This window comes from Coffea arabica, chromosome 2c, assembly GCF_036785885.1.
Source record: "Coffea arabica cultivar ET-39 chromosome 2c, Coffea Arabica ET-39 HiFi, whole genome shotgun sequence".
NCBI classification, from domain to species: Eukaryota; Viridiplantae; Streptophyta; class Magnoliopsida; order Gentianales; family Rubiaceae; genus Coffea; species Coffea arabica.
In genome coordinates this window covers 21,345,323-21,367,393 of record NC_092312.1, presented here as the reverse complement: position 1 = coordinate 21,367,393, position 22,071 = coordinate 21,345,323, and the positions used below count along the sequence as shown (strand labels likewise).

Here is a 22,071-nt window from a genome sequence, read left to right as displayed (position 1 = left end):
TGTATAAATTATAAATGAATATTATATAAATGTATATTATAATTTATAATTTATAATTTTTATGTTTTTATATTTATATACATTTATGCATTTATAATACAATTATAAATATTTATAAATAAATATATTTATATATTATGTATAAATAAATAAGTGTATTATATTTATAAATAAATTTATATATTATATATAAATAAATAAGTGTATTTTATTTATTTATTATATATTATATTTATAAATAAATATATAAATGTATTATAAGTGTATTATATTATATATAATACATAATATAAATATATTTATAAATGTATAAATGTATATTATTATAAATGTGTATAAATTATAAATGAATATTATATAAATGTATAAATTAATATATTATAAATATATATTAATACTATGCATAAATGTATTAATGTAATAAATATAAATGTATAAATTTATTAATATTATGTATAAATTTATAATTAATATTATGTATATTAATATAAATGTATAAATGTATTATATTATATATAATACATAATATAAGTGTATATTATAAATATACATAAATATATATATTATGTTTAAATGTACATTTTTATAAATGTTCAATATATATAATATATATTATGTATATATTAAATATATATAATATATAACATTTATATAAATGTATAATAACACATTTATAATTTATATAATATATAATATTTATATAAATATATAAAAATATATTTTATATAAAATAAAATATTTATAATATGTATAAATAAATATATTTAAATTAATATAATATATAGATATCCTATACATAATTGAAATATATAAATTGAAATAAACATATTAAATATGTATTTGGAGTTGTTTTTGATATATTGTTTGGATATGGTGTTTTTGGAGTTGTTTTTGAAATACACATTTACTGTAGCATTTGGATTGTGAAAAACAGTTTTTCAAAAACAAGCCCAAAAACAAGAATCCAAATGAACCATAAGTGATTAATCCCAAGTAGGCAGCAATCTTAGCATCGATAAATATCTCTCTCTCTCTCTCCTTGTTTAAAAAAGAATAACGGTATATACATAAACAACTTGGTATTCAGTAGGCCTCCCACTTAAAAAAAAAAAAAACACAACTTGGTACACAATTTTTTTTTGTTAAGAAAAATCTACAATTTGTGTATCGATTAGTCTCAATTTGGTACACACTGGTTGCTTAGCAACCTGAAAATATCAAATTATCTCATCTTATATTAAAAAAAGGGTTATTATTAGTTTACTCCTTTAAACTATATCACTATTGTCAGTTTACCCCCTAACGTTATCTTTTAGTCACTTCACTCCTATAAGTAATTCAACTCAGCATGTTAATAAATTTTGGACAAAAATATCTTTTTATTTTATAGCATTACTACGTTGTTATTATCACTTTATTCGTTTGAATTATAGTGATACAATCATTTTAGTTCCTAACATTATTTTTAGGCATTTTACCTTATCATTAATCTAACTAGTATGGTCAAAAAATTTTAAATATATTTACCCTTTTTATATATAATTAAAAATAAAAAGTTAGAATGGTTATTCTTCCTTTTTTTTTTCACTTTAAGAGATCGAAAAACATAAAAATAAAAGAATTTTCTCAAATTTCTTTTTTCGCACTTATTAATACTAGGAAAAGAAAAAGATATAGGAAAGAAGGAGACAAAAAATTAGATTTTGCAAAAAAATAAAATAAAGAAAAGTATAACATTATCGTATTACTTTAAGATTGTCGGGATTAGAATTGAAATTTAGTGGTAAACAAAAAAGTGAAATATTTTTAAAATAATAAAAGTATTTAATTCTTTCTTATTTGTAATTTTTAAAAAAAGAATTGAGTTCTCTCTCTCCTCCTCTCCCTCTCCGTCTTTCTATTTTTTTTCAATTGTAATAAAATTGTCAAGAAAAAAAATTAATATTTTGACTTTTTTTCTTGATATTAAAAAGGAGAAGAGTCACTCTAGATTTTTTACTATTTTTATTATGTAAAGACAAGGGTATTTTCTTCTAAAGTTTTTTAACTTGCTAAGTTGGTTTAATGGTAGAATAAATTATCTAAAAAATAACTCTATGGGGTAAATTGATAACGAGACTATATTTATGAGGGTAAAGTGATAATAATTTTAAGGGTTAAACATATCTTTTCACTTTAATTAACAAATTTCGTTAAGTTTGACCGTTAGTCTTGGGGGTAAAGTGACTAAAAGATAACGTTAAGGGGGAAATTGATAGTAGTACCAAACGTTAAGGGCGTAAAGTGATAATAACCCTTGAAAAAAAAAACCTGGCTCGGATACACTTAGGCCCTGTTTGGAAGCCAGTTTTTTAGACAAGTTTTTTACCTACTAGTTTTTTAACAACTTTTGCTACAGGAACCCCAAAAAACTTCTCAAAATTTTTTTCCTACACACTTCAAAATACCCAAAACACACAAAAAAAAATTCCCTTCCCTTTTTTCCTACTTCCTCCCCCATCCCAACCCGGCACCACCGTCGTATCGTCCCTCATCCTGCGCGTGCGTTGCGGCTGGGACACGAGCCTCAGCTGCATTTGGTGCACTGTGGAGAAGAGGAAAAGCTGAGCCTGGGCTGCGTCTGGTCGCGAGCCTGGGCCTGCGAGAGCGTCTGGTGCGGCTGGGCTGCAGGGGAAGGGCAGAGGGGAGGAAAAGGGCAAAGGGAGGGCAATGGATGGGGAAAGGGCACGGCAGACGGCAGTGGGCAGGGGAAAGGGGAAAGGGAGGGCAGAGGGGTGGCGGGGGAAGGGGGAAAGGGGAAGGGAGGGCAGAGGGGTGGCTGGGGAAGGGCAGTGCAGTGGGCGGGGGAAGGGGGAAAGGGAGGGCAGAGGCGGGGGAGGCAGAGGCGGGGGAGGCAGTGGGCGGGAGAAGGGGGAAAGGGTGTTGCTGCCGGGAGGTAACGGGGAAGAAGAAGAAAAAGAAGAAGAAGAAAGAAAAGAAAAAGAAAAGAAAGAAAAAGAAAAAGAAAGAGAAAAAGAAAAAGAAAAAAAGAAAAGGAAAAAAAAGTTTTTCACTATACAAAAAAATTTTTCACCTTACAAAAACTTCTACAAAATTTTTTTAACAACTTCTACAGTGCACTACAGTAAAGTTTTAGACAAACTCACAAAAAACTCAGGTTCCAAACATGCCTTTAAATTTGAAAAACTTTGAAAAAACCCGACCCGGACACGACATTGGGCCGATGTGAAGTTTTTAGAAACTTTCCTCGATCAATCTGTAACCTCGGAGTCCCTGTCTTCCTTCCCTCTCCTTCAGCCATAGCCCACCGCGACCGCCCCACCTGTCTCTCATCTCTTCTCTTCTCTTTCAATAAAATAATAAAAAAAGGTGCGGCCAAGCTAAAGACGGTCATCGCTTCTTGCGTCAATTTCTGTTTTCTTTCTCTAAAACCTCACTCACACGCACTACACGCAGTCTACACAGTCTCAGTCTGATGCCTGCAAACTGTTACGCATTGTACTGGTAGGGTTTAACAGCTCCGGGAAACAATCCAAACCGATCAATTCCGCATATTTTATCTATACAACCACAGCGCAAGCCTGCGTTTTCTGCCTTTTTTTATTTTTTTATTTTTGGCCGTGATACTCAAGGTAGGCGTTCATTTCCTTTTATGTTCGCTTTCACTTAAAACTTATGAATGCGTTTTTTTTAAAAATTTTTTTTTTTGGTTCATAGTTCAGCTCGTCCTTGTGATTATCGATTGGTTTTTAGGGCAATGGTTGAGAATTCATAGAAGCTGTTTACTGATCTTTTTACTATTCTTACCATCCATCAAGTGTTTGTTTTTACGTTCCTTAAGAAGCATAATTTTCTTCTGTTGTTTTTGATTATATGCTAATTTATGTGTTTTGAAGACTTCTGAAACTGTGGTTAATGGTTAATTATGTTTTGTGGGTCATATGCTATTGTACGTGGGGCAGTCTTTGCTTACAATGCTAGATGAAGGGATATACAGAACCCTCTTGTCTAGTTCTTTGGTTGATAACAGAATGAGGTCTCTGAACATTTAATTTGAGTTAAATTTTATTTTTCATGGACAAACCGTTGGTCTATCTAAATTTATTTACCTTGTGGATTTTGGTTAGTGATTTGTTAAAGTCATGTTGACTGGCGTCGGGCGGGCAATGGGTAGTCTGTGAGTCTCTATTAAGACCCATGGGGCATATCCGATACGATGATAGTTTTAAAGCAAGGGCCCTAATTTGAGAGAAGCAGTAGTTAAAAGATGTGATATGCTATTTGGAATAAGATATAGATTGCATTAAATACATGCTAAGTTGAAGCTGAATAGCACAACAACATCCTTAATGCGGCAGTTTCAAGACAACAAATCCAAATTATATTTACTCAATCTGGTGTAGACTTTCAATATTTTGGAAACTTCTGTGGACTGAAAGGTGTAAATGGCAATTATGTTCTTTATGGAGTTCTTTTCATACGGCAGGGAAGAGCTGAAAAAGTAAATCCAAATCGAAATAAAAGGAATTGTTTTAGTTTTAGTATTCAACAGGGAATCACTTTTAAAATATTAATCATGAGTACTTAAAGGATTTTAAGGGCAGAGGCCTCCCGGGCTATGTTGACATGTCTGGGATGGTTGTGTTTGATCTTTTTCTTACTGTGGGTTATATGGGTTTTACATGGTGCAAATTCCAGACCTCATAATGATCGTACATTTAAATTTTGTATGCTCAATTATTACTGTAATTCTAAAGGCACGCAAGTGAAAAATTTTAATCTAAAAAGAGTTGGTTGTGTGATTAAAGGATCTTGTTGGACTGCTTCCATGATGTCAGCTTTTAGAGTTAGATGCATACGACTCTCCATGTACATCGGGACTTCTCCATGTATACACTTGCCTGTCACTTGGTTATTCTATACTTTCAGCTCAGCCTCTATTTCAGTTGGTTTATTTTGACATTAATGACTTCCATCTCCTTTATCTAAAATAGTTTGGTTTTGGTACTGTTTTTAATCTTTAATTATCTGGATAATGGTTCATGCTGTTTACAATTAGTAAATATGTGGTTCTAACCCCTGCAGCCATTTGCTTGTTTCTTCTTTGATTTTTTTGATTTTCTAAGGGTTTTGTTCTGCAGGTTAATCTTATTTCCGGGATTATAGTTCATCAGGTTCCTTAAAATGGCGGCGAATCTCACCATAACTGGCATACTTGAAAAGGTAACTAGTCAGTCTGTTTTCTTGTATGTTCAAATTCTAGGCCCCTTTACTTTCCATCTTCCAAAAGGTGGTCCGTTCTTTCCATCTGTATCTATGTGTCTGATTTCGCTGTGGGTTTCTCCTTTCAAAGTTTCGCTGGATATTGCTTGCTTACTTGATATATTGGTGCAGATGACTGGGAAGGATAAGGATTACAGATACATGGCAACATCTGATTTGCTAAATGAATTAAACAAGGAGGGATTTAAACTTGATGTCGAGCTAGAGGGGAAGTTGTCAAATATTGTTCTGCAGCAGCTTGATGATGTGGCTGGTGATGTCTCTGGATTAGCTGTAAAATGGTAATTCTGCAGCTAGTAATATTTGCAAAATTTGCACCTTCTCCCATTACAAGACTTTTTGTTTTGTGCAATGCATTTGTTGAGATAGCTTTTTTGAGAAATGAACAAAAGAATTTCTTTATTTGTCTGGCAGTTGACAACTTCTAATTTCTGTTCTTTGGATTTGAGTGGCGGTTGTATCTACTGCTAGATGCATGAGGTTTCTATGTGCTAGCAATGATTTAGGTCTTTGAGCCTTTATATATACCATGATTTTAATTACATATGAACATTGTGACTTTGCGTAGTTATAGCATGTTCCGAATTTCTGGAAATTTCAAAGAAACAATTGGCTTTAAGAATCGGGTTGCTAAATTGCTGGCTTACTGGGAAACTTAGTGGAGAATGAGAAATTGGAAACTGGACATTCATCTGAGCTTCTTTGGTTGAACTTATTTTGTTTCATATACATTGTAGTTAATTGTTGAGCGGGTTGTTCATAGGAACTCACCATTACCAGGCAAAAGTACTATCCTGCCTCCTACTCCTTCAGTAATTTCATGCGGATCCGCAATGGCAAAGGCATAAGCATTAGAGAGATACTTTGATTGATGAGTTCTTTATTTATATATAAAAGATCAAGAGAAAACCTTGAATATGGGATGACTTGGCAGTGGCCCCAACGTTTTATGAGTTGAAACTTAAACAAAAGGCAAGTTGTAATAATCAAACAGGAATCAGAGCACATCTGAAAGTGCTAATAACCCTAGGTTAGAATATTTATCTAAGTGGAATTCTATGGACTTCGAGGAACAGTGGCAAATGGGGAAGTGAATGATGGTAGAATTTATAGGCTAACTAGCCAAAGGAGATAATTAATTCTTCAACTGCCAAAAAGCTGCTCTGAACTCTCAAGGGTATATGTTATAATTGGATAGTTCATCAGGAATCTTCCTGCACCCACAGAATGTTGCTATTGTCCTAAAGCTTTTTTTGAGGCAGAAAGCAATGCCATAATGTTTTCTCATCTCAGCCAATTATTTTTTTGATTACATATTTCTGCTTATAATTGCCAATAAGTCGGCAAAAAGTTCATCCATAACCCAAGATGGGGAATGAGGTTCATCTCTCTTTAATTTGACCATTTACATATATTCAATGGTCATAATGTTTAGTTTCATCCTTAGCATTACATTCAGTCAAGTATTTTAAACATATTAATTTCACGGTGATAGATTGTTAATCCATGCTTAATTCATTTTCTCTCAATTCTGGAACATTGGATTGCTTTACCAATCTACAGTGGAGGATTCTGGTAGTTCTCTCAATAGTCTATCTTCTTTGCAACATTTTTTTCGCTTTTCGATGGATGAGAGAGGCTGAGTTAAAGTACTTGTTGGCAAGCGTTGTTATTTCTTTGTTTTGGTTTGCTTTGACTGTTGTGAGATGAGAGTACCTTCATGTGTTGCAAGACCGATTTTGTTTCATGATGGGTTACTGTTGTGGCTGTTTTCTGATTGCTTTTCATTCATCGAGTCAAAGTACTTATTGGCATGTGCCATCTTTTCATTGTATTTGTTTAGTTTGACTCTTATGAGACTAGGTTACATTGTGTTGCAGCATTGATGATGTTTAATGAAGGGTTACTGTTGTGGTTGTTTTTCATTTATTGTGTTGATCTTAACTTTCAGCCTTGCTCCTTTGGTTAAGAAAATCCATGAGCAACAAGTGTTGGATATGACTAATAAGCTTTGTGATAAGCTGCTTAATTTAAAAGACCAGCATCGTGATATTGCTAGCATAGCTATGAAGACAATTGTTGCCGAAGTTCCTTCACTTTCTGTTGCACAGTCTGTTCTTGTGTCCATTACTCCGAAGTTGATTCAAGGGATCACTGGCACTGTAAGTTTCTGAGAACAGATTGTTCCAAAATCATAGATGTTTTTCTTTAAACTTTTAATCAGGATCTGTGAAGATTAATGCACTTGTCATGTATTATTTGGTAAACAATAGTACAGTTCTAAATCAAAGTGATATCCTGGATATGTATTTATTTATTTTGCATAATTGGCTTCAAACCAGTGACCAACTTCAATGTGGAATAGTATTTCTAAGTCACTCAAAATCTTGCTCTGAATTTAGCAAAATGGGAGCTACTTCACTTCCTTGACTTCCAGATTCAAGAACAAACTGAATTTTCTTGATTTGTGAGTCATGTTTTCCATGCATTGAGAGAGATAATTCCTGTTTGTGTTATAGAAGTTGTTGAATGGCACCTCATTTTACCTTGAATGAGCAAGAGTGCACATTTCCTCTTTCTACCGTTTTGGTTTCACTCTCAAGTTAAACATTTTGGTTGTCTACGGATATTGCAGTCAAGTTAAACTCTTTGGAAGAGATTTTCTTGAAATTAATATAATTAGCTACTTTGTTGCGAAATAAATACATTAAAATGTGGACCTAGTGGTCAAGAAAGGGCTGAATTCACTTGTCCCCTATATCCTTTACTGCTCTGTCCTTCTCTTCTTGCATTTGTAATTTTCTTTTTCAAATGAAAATGGACTGTACACTCATATATTGACTTGCATGGAATGCCTTCTACTTATAAATTCTTTTTCTTTTTCCCATTATTGTTATATCCTTTATTTGCTTGTCCAGGGAATGAGCACAGAAATAAAATGTGAATGTCTTGACATTTTATGTGATGTTCTTCACAAATATGGGAATTTGATGGCTTCAGACCATGAGCCACTGTTAGCTGCATTACTACCTCAGTTAAGTTCCAATCAAGCCACAGTTAGGAAGAAGACTGTCTCATGTATTGGTAAGCACAAATATACTCAAATTGAGGAGTTTGCATGTTCTGTAAATGATTCTTTGATTGGTAAGAAAATCCCCATGAGACTTTTGATGGAGTATTCTGATTGTGATCTGTGTCTTCCTTCAGCATCTTTGGCTTCAAGCTTGTCAGATGACTTGCTGGCAAAAGCTACTGGCGAAGTTGTTCGGCTTTTGAAAAATAGGGCTTCAAAATCTGAAATGGCACGAACAAACATTCAGATGAGCGGGGCCTTAAGGTTTGTTTTTAGATGTGGCTTTCATGCTTCTTAATTTTACTCACATTTGGAGGCTTTCCTTTTGGATCTAAACTTTTATTGCAGTCAGTCCACTTGTTGGATGTGGATGACATAATTTTGCCTGTAGGTATTGAAAGATTTTTATTGACTTATCAAGTTGTGTGAGGGAAAGGAAAACTAATTTCTGACCCCACGTATTCTTAGTCAGAGCTATGTCTTTGATTAATAAAGGTTATTTTTTCAAAGTACAAAATGAGTATATACTAGCTGAAAATAAGAAATGAAAAATGCAATATTTCAATTCATGGGAGAAGAAACATTTCCCAACTTTGGTCTCATTGAGATGAACATTTGTATTCTGCCTTGGTTACTCTTTCTCATGCTATCCTTTAAAATTCATCAAAATACATAATAGAATTTATTTTATGTTGTATTTTCTGTAAGCCAGGAAACATGGGTTAAAGTTGTGTGTAAGATTTTGCATCATGAAAGGAGCATGGTTAAAAAGCCTCCGAACGAGGTTGACGTGTTGCTAGTCTGATTGCAATAGCATTTGAGAATAGTTTTTCTCTCTATGATGCTTTGTACGGGCTCATGAGATTGTTCAACATTTCTATAGCTTTTTCTTGGTGTCTCATTATTGTCTTTTCTGTATTTATTCAATGAGAAATCCTGATTTGACTGATCATGAACCTTTTATCTCTAGCCGAGCTGTTGGCTATCGTTTTGGTCCCCACCTTGGAGATACTGTTCCAGTTCTAATAAACTATTGCACAAGTGCATCAGAGAATGATGAGGAGCTTCGTGAATATAGCTTGCAGGTATTTCATTTGTTAATTAGAGTTTTTTTCCCTTTGTTAACATTATGTATTGGCTTCTCTGCTTTAATGCACTCTAAGATATTGAATTATTGTTCCTAGGCATTGGAGAGTTTTTTACTAAGGTGCCCTAGAGATATTTCTTCTTACTGTGATGAAATTCTCCACCTTACATTGGAGTTTCTTAGTTATGATCCAAATTTCACTGATAACATGGAGGAAGATACTGATGATGAAAGTCATGAGGAGGAAGAAGATGAGTATGTTCTCAGTTAATATTGGTTTGCTTATTCCTGTATTGATCTGTCTATTATAGAGTTTCAGCTGACTTCCCATTTTTTATTGTATATTAGTGAGAGTGAAAATGAGTATACGGATGACGAAGATGTGAGCTGGAAAGTCCGTAGGGCTGCAGCCAAGTGCTTGGCGGGACTAATTGTTTCTCGCCCTGAGCTGCTTGGAAAGCTATATGAAGAGGTACATAAGGGGCAACTCTGATTTTTCGTACTCTTCTATTTCTTCCATGAACATTATTGCTTTGACATTATTGTGAAATTACTTTGCTTTCAATATGTGAAAGATTAGGTTGGATCCCATTTTACCAAAAGTTCTTTTGTCCAGTGGTTCCCTTCCCCCCCCCCCCCCCCACCCCCACACACACACACACACACCCCACCACCTCAAACAAAAAAAAAGGGTTTACATGACAATAGAGAATAAGTTAGTCATCCTTTTAATTTTCATGATTAACTGTTGAAAAAGCGTTTAGGTCAACATTAAGAAGTAATGAGTTACAATATCTACAGTCTTAAGGTATATTAAGCTATTCTAAAACCAATTTGCATATACCAAGAAAGGCTGTCTCAGCTTTTTGTTTGCAGGTTTTCAATTTCCGTGTCAGTTTTGATTGTCACATAATTAGGGATTTCATGCTGACAATTGATGGAGGATTTATCTTTTCCTTGGAAAGGGTGATAAACTTTTGCTGCTGGTTAAATGCATGTAAATGAAATGAATTCATGCATTGCATTTATTACTTTTACAGTTCAAGTTTATTTCTTGTGCAGGCTTGTCCAAAATTAATTGACCGATTTAAGGAAAGGGAAGAAAATGTCAAGGTAATGCCACTGAATGTTTTGGATTTCAAATTTAAATCTTCCTGTTGTAAAGCATCTGATTATCTTTTTCACAGATGGATGTGTTCAATACTTTCATTGCGTTGCTGCGACAAACTGGAAATGTTACGAAAGGGCAGATGGAGTTTGAAGAATCAAGGCAAGATTTTCTTATTACCTAGTTAAACTGCTGACCTGTAAAGCTTGGGACCTTGTGAGTTCTAGTTATTGCTGGAGATAATCTTGTATCAATTTGTATAGATAGCTTCTATTGCTTTTCTCTTTTTTTTTTCTTTTGTTGGAGGGGGGGGTGTTGAGGGGGTTAATTTGTTAAATAGAAAATGATAACAAGTAATTTCTTACAGCTTATCATTGCCATGCATCCATGGATTGAAATCTGTTCTCTATGATATTCTCAATTTGCTTCTGTCTAGTGCATCTGGTGCATTGACAATAGTTGAAGAGATATATGGGCAAGTTTCGTACCGGGTGCGGTTAGGTTTATTAATTTTTTTTCACCTTGTTTTTGCATGCTTTTACTGTGCTGGTGTTGGCACTTTTCTGTTCAAATTTTCACTTTAGAAAGCAACAAGATGTATCTAGCCACATTTGTGGAAAATCCTTATCTTTGGATTTTGCTGTTTGTTGTGTTGCATCTCCCATCAATACCGAAGTAGTCTAAAGCTTCCCTGCTGATTGTGATTATGACCAATTTGTTGTGGCATTCAGCTGTTTTCTGCTCAATGTTGGGTTTTTCTCTATTTTAACGATGTATCTTGCAGTCCTAGATGGTTATTGAAGCAAGAAGTGCCTAAAATTGTTCGGTCCATCAATAGGCAATTAAGAGAGAAATCTGTCAAAACAAAGGTTGACTTCTATAACCTTACAGTTGTGCTGTTATATTTGTCTTGATTCAGGGACTTGTTTTATTTTGTCTCCAAGTGTTATCATCTGAAGTGATAAAGGTTCATTTTTTGTTCTACGACTTTCTTATAGTGTTTCCTCTGCAGGTTGGTGCATTTTCAGTTTTGAAAGAACTGGTGGTGGTCTTGCCTGATTGCCTTGCTGAGCACATTGGATCTCTTATACCTGGATTTGAGAAAGCATTATGTGTGAGTTTTATTTATTCATATGTGAAACAAAATTCTTATTATCTTGATGTTGTTTATAAAAAACTAATCTGGTATTTTACTGGTTTTTTAAATTTTTTCAAAAATTTATCAGGATAAGTCCTCTACTTCAAATTTGAAGATTGAAGCTCTTACTTTTACAAGATTAATTTTGGCTTCTCATGCACCTCCTGTTTTCCATCCTTATATTAAGGTATTGTCTTATAACTCATTCTACCTTCTAAACTTTTCAAGAATGTCAAATTGTTCGTCAAGTGTTGTGCAATCAAGTACTTTAATAACATTTTAAGCAATCAGATGCATTCTTCATCCTTGCTGTTTAAAATGTTGGCTGGTTTTCATTGTTTAATATCACATTCCTGTAAGGAGTGATGTTAGGTCATTTCTTTTTGGTTGCCCAAATCCACTGAGCCATTTTTTCTTGACTCTTGTTTCCTGCTTTGGGTTGCACGAGATATTGTAGCTTATACATGTGATATATCAAGGAAAAATGGAAACACATTGGAACTCTCCAGCTTATACCCCTGAAACTAATCCAGAACTACAAGCTTGTACATTTACTGAAAGATTGAGACATACCTTTTAGTTTGTGGATATGGTAAGTATTATTATGTCTTCCAACATGTCAGGTACTTAGAATAAGGTTCTCTTCGATGTTGGTTGTGTTAATTTACCATTTTACTCATTTTTAGATTAGTTTTCTAGATTATATCTAGAAAAGCTTTAGCTTGTATAGCTATACACCGAATGACTGGCAAAAGTGTTACATGCTCCTCTCATTTGTTTTCATTTGCCTAGAAGTGAGAAAGGGAAAGAAATTGCAGAAGCGGTTGATGTGTATGACTTGAAGTAAATGTAATTTTTTTGGTTATTTTCTTATGTGCAGTCAATTTTCATAATTAAAAACCTCTAAGAGCAAATCAATGACGGTGAAATTGCAGAAGCAGTTGACGTGTATGACATGAAGTAAATGTTGTTTATTTTCTTATGTACAGTTAATTTTAATAATTAAAAACCTCTAAGAGGAAATCAATGATGGTCTTGTATTGTATTATATAAGCTTCTTTGCAATAGAAACCTTTTCTGAGGTTAAAGAGAAATGAAAAAAATACTGAATGAAGATGAGATGGACAATTCTGGGTTCATTGCTCTTTTTTTTAATGAATAAAAAATGTTTATATGTTTATAATGTTCTTTTCATGTTTTATAATTCTTAGAGATGCATTATACCATGTATGATATCCTCTAGTTGAACCGTTGACGTCCCAAAAAGTTTGGTTCTGGCTTCCCCATTTTATTTTCAGGCCATATCAGCTCCTGTTATATCCGCTGTGGGTGAGCGATACTATAAAGTTACAGCTGAAGCACTTAGAGTATGTGGAGAACTTGTTCGTGTTGTGAGGCCAAATATTGAGGTTAGATTGTGTCTACTTCGTGCATCTCTTATTTCGGGTTACTTTGTCAGATGCTAATGGGATACCCTTTTCAGGGTTCTGGTTTTGATTTCAAACCCTATGTTCATCCAATATATAATGCTATCATGGCCCGTTTGGCAAATCAAGATCAGGATCAGGTTTGCAACATTTGTATCCATAATTTTCTTTCTTCCAGCTCAATACAACTTTGGAGTGTCTCATCATTCTTCCTTTGCAGGAGGTTAAGGAAAGTGCCATTACATGTATGGGGCTTGTTGTTTCAACGTTTGGTGATTATCTCAGAGGGGAGTTACCAGCATGCCTTCCTGTGCTTGTGGATCGAATGGGGAATGAGATAACTCGGCTAACTGCTGTGAAGGTTGGTTTAGTTTCTAGAATACATTGACTAGAAAAGAACCTCTTACGAAAGTTGGTATGGGTACTTGATAATGATTTTTTTTTTCAATGATAAAACTGTTGTTGAGTGGCTGTCATTAGGCTTCTTATGACTCCCCTCATTTTTTTTGTCTTGTTGGCTTGATATTTGATTGAAGTAAAGTGGCAACTGATTTTAGAGATTATCCAACCACTTTTCCCCCATGATTTTGAATTGGAGAATAGCTGCATCACATTTCTGTTGTAAATGCTTTTTCCACTATCATGATAAACTATTTCTTGGTCATCTTGTTACCATCTAATGGTGGCATGTTTCTGTAGTCAAGAGTTTAGTTGATGATTTGTCAACCATTTAATCTATATAATATTGATTTGTGGAATTCCTGTTATGTCTTAGTGGCAGAGAAAATTTGGCTTTTAGGTTCATAATTTTACCTCTGCAGATCTAAATTTTGACATTGTTGTGTCATTTTCTTTTACATTGCCCATCCTTTCCTGAAATCTTGCAGAAAAATGTTATTGCTGGTGGTATGGTAGCCCTATCTTCTCTTCTATTTTTTGTATTCTTGTTATTGGCAAGTGGAGAAGAGTTGATAGTGGGTGGTAATATTTTTCCTCTCACTATGTTGACATAGTAGTAATAGTGTTAGACATTGGATACTTTCAGAACTTACTGCTTAACTACTTTTACATGTGTAGAAGCTTTAATGTATTGTCTCTCCAGGCATTTGCTGTCATTGCTGCTTCTCCACTGCATCTTGACCTATCTTGTGTTTTAGAGCATGTAATTTCAGAGTTGACCGCATTCTTAAGAAAGGTGAGAAAATTTGTCATTTAACAAGTAATTTTGTCTTTTCCATTTTTTTTAATCAAGATGATATAATACCTTTGAAGAAATGTCTGATCTCCTTTACTTGCTTATGGATAGGCCAATCGCGCACTAAGACAGGCAACACTTGGGACTTTAAACACCCTGATAGTTGCTTATGGTGATAAAATCGGTTCAGCTGCTTGCGAAGTCATTGTCATAGAACTCTCTACTTTGATAAGGTTTCTTGCTAGTATTTTGTGTTAAACTGCATTTTGTACCTATGTATCTGTTTATGAGTTTTCAATGTCATGGGCTAATTAATGAAAAAGTTCTGATGGTGCTTTTCTTGAACTCCAGTGACTTCGACTTGCATATGACAGCACTAGCCCTGGAACTTTGTTGTACCTTAATGTCTGACAGCAGATCAACCCCTAATGTGGGTTTGACTGTCAGAAATAAAGTTCTTCCTCAAGCATTAACTTTGGTGAAAAGCTCCTTGCTTCAGGGACAGGCACTTCTTGTACGTTGCACATTTTGTACTCTATAAAATGGTTGATGTACAGCAGTCTTCTTTGCATTAACTTTCTTTTTATCAAACCTGCAGGCTTTGCGGAATTTTTTTGCTGCATTGGTTTCCTCAGCAAATACAAGCTTTGATGCATTACTGGAATCTCTTCTTTCAACTGCCAAACCATCTCCACAGGCTGGTGGTGTTGCAAAGCAGGCTTTATTTTCCATTGCTCAGTGTGTAGCCGTTCTTTGCCTTGCTGCAGGTGATAAGAAATGTTCATCTACCGTTAACATGCTGACGGACATTTTGAAAGATGACAGCAGCACAAGTTCGGTAAGCCTAGCCTAGACTAGAAAAACTTTTATGCCTTATTTTCCATATGATTTTTGCTTGCTTAGATTAATATCATATAAAAATTACAAGTGATAAAGCTATTCATATCATATCTCAATGTTCTTGGAAAAGTTTATCTTGCGGTGAAAAGTAGTTTTTAGCTGAATTTGTTTCTGATAACCTTCATGCTATTCTTAAAGGTTTATATGTTTTTATTGGTCTCATATTATTGTTCACCGAATTTAGCTGATGCTAGGTGCTTTAGAGAAGGTTTTGCTAGAATGCTAAGTGCTTGCAATTAGGCATGATATTGTTGTATCTGCTAAGAAATTGAAAGTGGTTTCTACATAGATTGCAGACATTTGTTACTTGTATAGCTTTGCACTCAAGTGCCACCTTGAAGGGCTTCCATCTGTGGTTTACATTATCATGCATGCGTCGGTCTGCATATCTATACACTATATAAAGGGAGAGCAATGGCAGTTGGTGTAAACATTTTTGTCGTTTTTTGACCTTCCAATTTTATCCTAAGAAAAACTAACTTGTACCCTAATCACATTTGCCAACATTGCACTCATAACTACTGTAAATATTGTAACCACCAAAATTATTTATTATCATAACTTGAAGTTTGTTAATAAATAATTTATATAAAATTTATTTGTGTAAAAACAAAATATATATATTCATGGAAAATAATAATTATTTCTAAATTGCATGCACATTGTGTGTGTCTTTTAACACAAGTGGAATTTATTTATTTGTACTTTTTGGTGGTAAGTTGGGAATTACGTGTGTTTTAAGCTTTGTGATAAGCTGAATCTAGTATGAGAGTGGCAATTTAACATATATATATATATATATATATTTTTTTTTGAGCTCCTCTTCCTTTGTTATCATTTTGTGATATTGTTTTATTTTCCATTTTTCTAGGCCAAACAACATCTTGCGTTGCTTTGCTTGGGAGAGATTGGGAGGAGAAAGGATCTAAGCTCACATGTTCAGATCGAGAGTATTATCATTGAATCATTCCAATCTCCTTTTGAAGAGATCAAATCAGCTGCCTCTTATGCTCTTGGGAATATTGCTGTTGGTAATCTACAAAAATATCTGCCATTTATCTTGGACAAGATTGATAATCAACAGAAGAAACAATATCTACTATTACACTCATTGAAGGAGGTATGCCATTGATATGGAGTTCTCTCATGATATTCTTTTTAATTGCTTGATCTTTTATTATTTTCTAAAACTTGTGAAATGAATCCTTCCTTAAGGTCATTGTAAGACAGTCAGTGGACAGATCAGACTTTCAGGAATCAAGTGTTGAGAAGATACTTAATCTGCTCTTTAACCACTGTGAAAGTGAGGAAGAGGGTGTTCGCAATGTTGTAGCTGAGTGTCTGGGAAAAATTGCCCTCATTGAACCCCAAAAACTTGTTCCTGCTCTCAAGGTAGCGCTACACACAATAATGCTTCGTTGATCTCTTTTTATATGGCTAGCACAGTTTCTTTTGTACAATTGATAACAGCCCAACAATCAACATGTTTTTCCTTTCTTTAGGACCGTACCACTTATCCAGCTGCATTTACCCGAGCAACGGTTGTCATTGGCGTAAAATATGCTATAGTTGAGCGTCCAGGGAAGATAGATGCAATTCTGCAGTCTGAAATTTCATCTTTCCTGATGCTCATAAAGGATCAAGATCGGGTAATTTCCCTTTCAATATGCAAAGTTGTATATATTATCGCTTATGATGTCTTAAGCTTTCCAGTTCTGCTTATAATGGTTTGGAGATCTTTTGTATTTGGCTTCTTTTGCTGTACATGATACATGAATGCTCAACTTAATTTTATGTAATTTCAACTTGAATGTTTAAAGGTGATAAGTCCCTTTTCTGTTGCTTTATTGCACTGCAGAAGATGATAATTATATTCTCAATTAGTGATTGCCAATTTTTAATCAAATTGCTCTCCCTTTTCTTTGTACTTTTATTTAGACTCAATGGTTACTCCAACTAGCTGATCACTACCTGCTGCTGCAGTCCTTTGCTGACCGGTCTTATAACCTGAATGGTTTTTGATATGGGTATATTAGTTTATCGTGAAAACAGTTTGTTCAGAACTGATGGTACTGAATTTATTGTAGTTTAGACCGTCAGTTTAGACCATCAAAATTCTGTTCCCAGGATGGTATATATTATGTGAGAATAGCTTTAGATCTTCTGTTTTCTGATGGAAATTTCATTTAATCATTTCATGCTATGTTTTGACCCTTCTGGTCTAAAAGTATCCAGAGTAAGCTAACATGGACTTTAATTTGAGGTAGACTTGATTGGCCTACGTTCCTTCTTCTCTCTCTCTCTCTCTCTCTCTGGTTTTTTTGGGGGTGTTTTGGGGGGGGGGGGAGATACTCTAGCTTTCTATATTTTTTTCCCCTTGGGTTGTTTCATTGATCTTATCCTCTCTAACTGTTGTGCAGCATGTTAGGCGTGCAGCTGTTTTGGCCTTGAATACAGCAGCCCATAATAAGCCAAACTTGATAAAGGGTCTTTTACCTGAACTTTTGCCACTACTATATGACCAGACGATAATTAAGGCAAGTAAATGTACACGGTTATTGAATTCTAATTCTTTGGAGTTTGTTAAAGGTGGAGAAAGGAACCAGTTGAAAGTTACCCAATTTTATTTCTCTGGAGCGCGAGTGTTGGGAGGATTTGGTTGGATAGTAGCATCTCTTTTGACTTTAGTCTATTTAATGCTGGCAATCTAAGTTTTACTGTTTATTTGTGTGATTGAATTGATGGTAATGAATGGCCAGTTAAACTGGTAGTTAAGGTCTAAGTCCTTGTTTATGTAAAGCACAGCCCATGCCATCTTAAAATTTCAAGAACAATTAAGTAAACCATACTTTTGCATAAAATCAATAGGAGTCAAAGGAGAATATATGCCCACTTATGTATATTACTAAAAATAAGAGTAAATCTTACCCCTATCACTAAATACTAATTAGTTAACTTAACTATAACTGTATTTGGACGTTAAATTTTAATGGAAGTTGATACGTTGGAGTTTAGCTTAACAATTAAATTTGAAGTTCTTATATATTTCAATGTTGTTTAAGAATTGAAATTATAAGTTAGGGCTTAGAATTATGAACGGTTTTTTTTTAATATCATGTTTGTTTGAGTTGATTGAATTTTATTGGAAAAACATATAAGATATTATTTTGTTATAACAATTTTTTTTAGAGAAAATTAAAATATTTTAACTGACTATCGATATTTCGGATATTACCGAATTACCGGTTCTTTGATCCAATTTATCAAACTAAGGTTTGGACGGTGATCGGATATTGGTCTTAAAAAATCAATTTTCGAATTACCAAATTTTTTTTACCGAATTCCCGATTATTGGCCAATGAGCACCCATAAACATAAGGGCTAGACTTATTTGACTTGGCATGAATAAAAGGCAAAAGGGAAAAAAAAACGATGTGCAATGGCAAGAATAGCAATGTGCAAGAAATGTTATTGTAAGTAACAATAGCGAAATTGTAATTAGAGTTTAATTGAAAATTATCTCAGGGTTGAAATCTATTATTAGTCCATTAAGCCTAATCTAAGAGTCATGGTTTAGACAGCACATCCACCCAACCAGATAATAAGTAAATTAATTATAAGTTAATTAAGTTAAGATTAACCCTTTGGGCCTCAAAGAACTAAATAAAGGTCACATTCTTTGTTTCCTTTCTTTTGGGTAAAGGCCACCGTTAAGGGCCAAACAGTTATAATATGACAATACAATTTATTCGTTAGGCTGAAATCTTTTGAGTTCATTGGGCCCATTAACAAAGACCAACAAAAGCAATGAAGGATATCATTGTTCTGAATATACAGATGTACCACTTGTTGCATCAACAGAAAGCCATGTGGCGAAAAGAAGGCAAAACGCTAAACCCCCCATTCTTCATATATAAAAGGTAAACTTTAACGTCTACGTGCAAAATATGAGAAAAATGAAGCATAGGCTTGTACACCACTTAATGCATGACTCCATAGTTCTACTCTATGTTGCGCTGGTTAAAGCTAGTGTTGCATGTCATGTGCTGGATTACCCATGTTTTTCAGTTCCTGAACTTGTCTTTGTTACAAGTTTTGACTATCTATACCTTGGAATCTGTGGAATCTTTTTTCAGAGGAAGGGAGGGTAAAGGTTGCTGTTTGTAAGTTCATAATTGTTCTGCTGACAGTTTGTGAAATTTATCAATTGCCCTTATAGTTGACTCATAAGTGTGCACACATAACTTTGGCATCTGCAGAGTTGCATTGGATAAATCAAAACCCATTTCTGTGGCTAATTGGTACATTATCTTGTAAAGCAGAAAGTCTTTAACAGTTGATCTTGATAGCAAATCTAATTAGGAACCTTTTTATAAAGCTATTTTAACTTGAGTGGGCATTAGACATCACCAAATTTTTAATTTCTTTTATGAGTTGAGAATAATTTATGTTAACTTGTTTCTCCTCTTTGTTGGCAGCAAGAACTGATTAGAACAGTTGATCTGGGTCCCTTCAAGCACACAGTAGATGATGGGCTTGAATTGAGAAAAGCAGCTTTTGAATGTGTTGACACTTTGTTGGACAGTTGTCTTGATCAAGTGAATCCATCATCTTTTATTGTTCCTTACCTCAAATCTGGTTTGGAAGGTAAGTTATTTTCTGAAATTTAGCATCTTATGCTTGCCTTTTTCAACTCTTAGGCACTGTATCTCATTGCCTTTGTTGTGTGTATCAAGCATTGTTCTGATCCTTATTCTGCTTGTCTTTCACTAAATTAATTGTGGTTTTTGGGCTTCATAGATCATTATGATGTTAAAATGCCTTGTCATCTTATCCTCTCAAAACTTGCGGATAAGTGCCCCTCTGCCGTATTAGCAGGTATTTCAATCTGAATATTGATTGTTGATCTTTTAGCTGATTATTTTTTTATTCATCAACTAACTCTGTTGGCTTCCAGTTTTGGATTCTTTGGTGGATCCCTTGCAAAAAACTGTTAGTTTCAGGCCAAAACAGGATGCAGTCAAGCAAGAAGTTGATCGTAATGAAGACATGGTTAGGAGTGCCCTTCGAGCAATTGCATCATTGAACCGCATAAGGTATGTTTATTTTTTTCCCCTTCCCCCTTATTTGGGAGTTTCACACAGATAATTGTTCTTTTCGTTTCCTTCACAACTTTAGCTTACTTGATTGACTTTCTTAAATTAACACAAGCAAGCGCCTGGGTTTGTCCTCCTTGGAACTTGTCATTTCATTTTTCTTTTTAAAATTTTGTCTCAAAAAGTAGATGAATTGTGGCTGGGGCCAGTATCTTGCGTTGGCAGTTATTAGAATATCTTGTAAGAGAGGAGTTTGGCTTTTCTGGTTTATCAGCTTGAAATTTGAGTAGATAGATATCTTTTATGACAATGAAGTATGACTGGAAGCCAAGTTTTGTATATATATGTATGTTATTTGTATCACTTTGCTAGCAAAATTTATCAAAGTAAACAAATGGTTGACTTTTTGTTTGTAATAATGCGCTTGATCATTTCCATTGCTTGGTGGCCATCTAAATTTTTAGTTTTAGGCGGAGGTCAGTAATACTTGTGATGGAATGAATGACATAGCTATTATGCCTGACGTTGCAAAGTACTTCGAGCTTCATCTAGCTGCATGCAAATAGCTCGTCTTACAACCCACCTTTGGCTCATTAGAGTGTGCCTTTCATACCCCACGCTTTGCTTCTTAGAACTGTTTCGCTTCACACTTTTGAAGCAAGCTACACTTAGTGCCTTGCCAAACTTTCAGTGCTTCTGTGCATGAGCTTCTGGCGTTCTAATGGTCTCATGTTTCCTGTCAAGCAATAATGACAATGGCAGTTCCTGTCAAAGCAATAATGGGAATGCCAGTTTTTATGGATGTTCTCCTCTTTCCTATAAATTTAAATTATTAGCTTTTGATTCGTGTTACTTTGTCTTTTGTTTTGCAGTGGAGGAGACTGCAGCCACAAGTTCAAAAATCTCATGAATGAAATTGGAAAATCTCAAACACTATGGGACAATTATTGTTCTATTCGAAACGAGTGAGAATTTTTTAAACCCACCTCTGAGGTTCATGCTGAAGTGAAGAAAATGATCGTTGCTTGATTTCTCCGGGAGAGCCTTTTACAAGTTATACCGTTGGAATATTGATGGGTTCAGAATACAAGCTAGATGGGGTTTGTGGAGAATGGTATGGTGCAATTCACTCCTTTTTGGGGAAGGCTGATTTGGTTGGCATTGTATAGTCATAGTCCTAGTTTTCCCATTCTTTCGCTGCTTTACATTTTCTTCTTTATTGGGTTTTCCCCCCAGTTATCTGTGCACTAGGTTATCACTTTCCCCTTCCAACCCCTAAATTGTTGTAAAATTCAGCTGGGTTGCTAGTTTTAGCAAGAAATTTGCCCCCAGAAACCTGACTTCCGAGCACAGGAAAAATTGGCCGCTGTTAATCCTTGGCGTATTACGAAATTTTGGTTGAGTTATGTGAGGATCATTTGCTTTTCCCTCGAGTCTGTGTCAGCGCTACCACGTTGGCTCAGTAAGATCTCCCACATAGGGACTCCTCGCACGACCCAGATCTCCGGCATCTGATTTGATTAGATTGCATCAGCCATTCAACCTAGAAACAGAATTTGAAGACTCGGAATTTTGACGCTATTCACACGTCAGTCACTGCCCCCACGCTCTATTGGAATTTTTGAAGTCTGGTTTGTCAGTTCTTAGTGACATGTGATCCATTGCGTCTTGGTGGCATATGCAACATGTATTGTTTCTTCAAATTCTTATCCTCTCCTGCGTTAGCATGGACAATTATTAGTTTGTAATGCCAAACATTTGGAC

General features: G+C 34.7%; 1 protein-coding gene across 3 annotated transcripts; it reads left to right on the top strand.

The window, feature by feature from the left end:
* The first annotated feature begins 3,201 nt into the window (after positions 1 to 3,201).
* LOC140035216 (cullin-associated NEDD8-dissociated protein 1-like) lies at positions 3,202 to 21,699 on the top strand. 3 transcript variants are annotated; one of them, XM_072075228.1, is made up of 29 exons: positions 3,202 to 3,632; positions 5,142 to 5,223; positions 5,395 to 5,564; positions 7,235 to 7,445; positions 8,202 to 8,367; positions 8,491 to 8,620; positions 9,327 to 9,441; positions 9,541 to 9,698; positions 9,792 to 9,915; positions 10,506 to 10,556; positions 10,631 to 10,713; positions 11,336 to 11,420; positions 11,564 to 11,665; positions 11,778 to 11,876; positions 12,988 to 13,098; positions 13,173 to 13,256; positions 13,337 to 13,477; positions 14,219 to 14,311; positions 14,423 to 14,544; positions 14,663 to 14,825; positions 14,910 to 15,149; positions 16,083 to 16,331; positions 16,427 to 16,603; positions 16,714 to 16,860; positions 17,632 to 17,748; positions 19,690 to 19,858; positions 20,012 to 20,089; positions 20,169 to 20,307; positions 21,180 to 21,699. In XM_072075228.1, the coding sequence occupies exons 2-29, from the start codon at positions 5,185 to 5,187 to the stop codon at positions 21,274 to 21,276; spliced, it is 3,660 nt and encodes a 1,219-aa protein (XP_071931329.1). In that variant the 5' UTR covers positions 3,202 to 3,632; positions 5,142 to 5,184; the 3' UTR covers positions 21,277 to 21,699. The 3 variants fall into 3 exon arrangements, with proteins under 3 accessions (XP_071931329.1, XP_071931331.1, XP_071931330.1); XM_072075230.1 differs by lacking the exon at positions 7,235 to 7,445 and having other exon boundaries at positions 3,267 to 3,632; XM_072075229.1 differs by lacking the exon at positions 17,632 to 17,748 and having other exon boundaries at positions 3,277 to 3,632; positions 21,180 to 21,322.
* The last annotated feature ends 372 nt before the right edge of the window (positions 21,700 to 22,071 follow it).

Bases quoted from the DNA above. Each gene is read 5' to 3' on its own strand.
- LOC140035216 (XM_072075228.1), top strand. From the start codon at position 5,185: ATGGCGGCGAATCTCACCATAACTGGCATACTTGAAAAG. The intron at 9,442-9,540 runs GTATTTCATTTG...TATTGTTCCTAG, and splicing joins TTCGTGAATATAGCTTGCAG to GCATTGGAGAGTTTTTTACT. The intron at 17,749-19,689 runs GCAAGTAAATGT...CTTTGTTGGCAG, and splicing joins ATGACCAGACGATAATTAAG to CAAGAACTGATTAGAACAGT.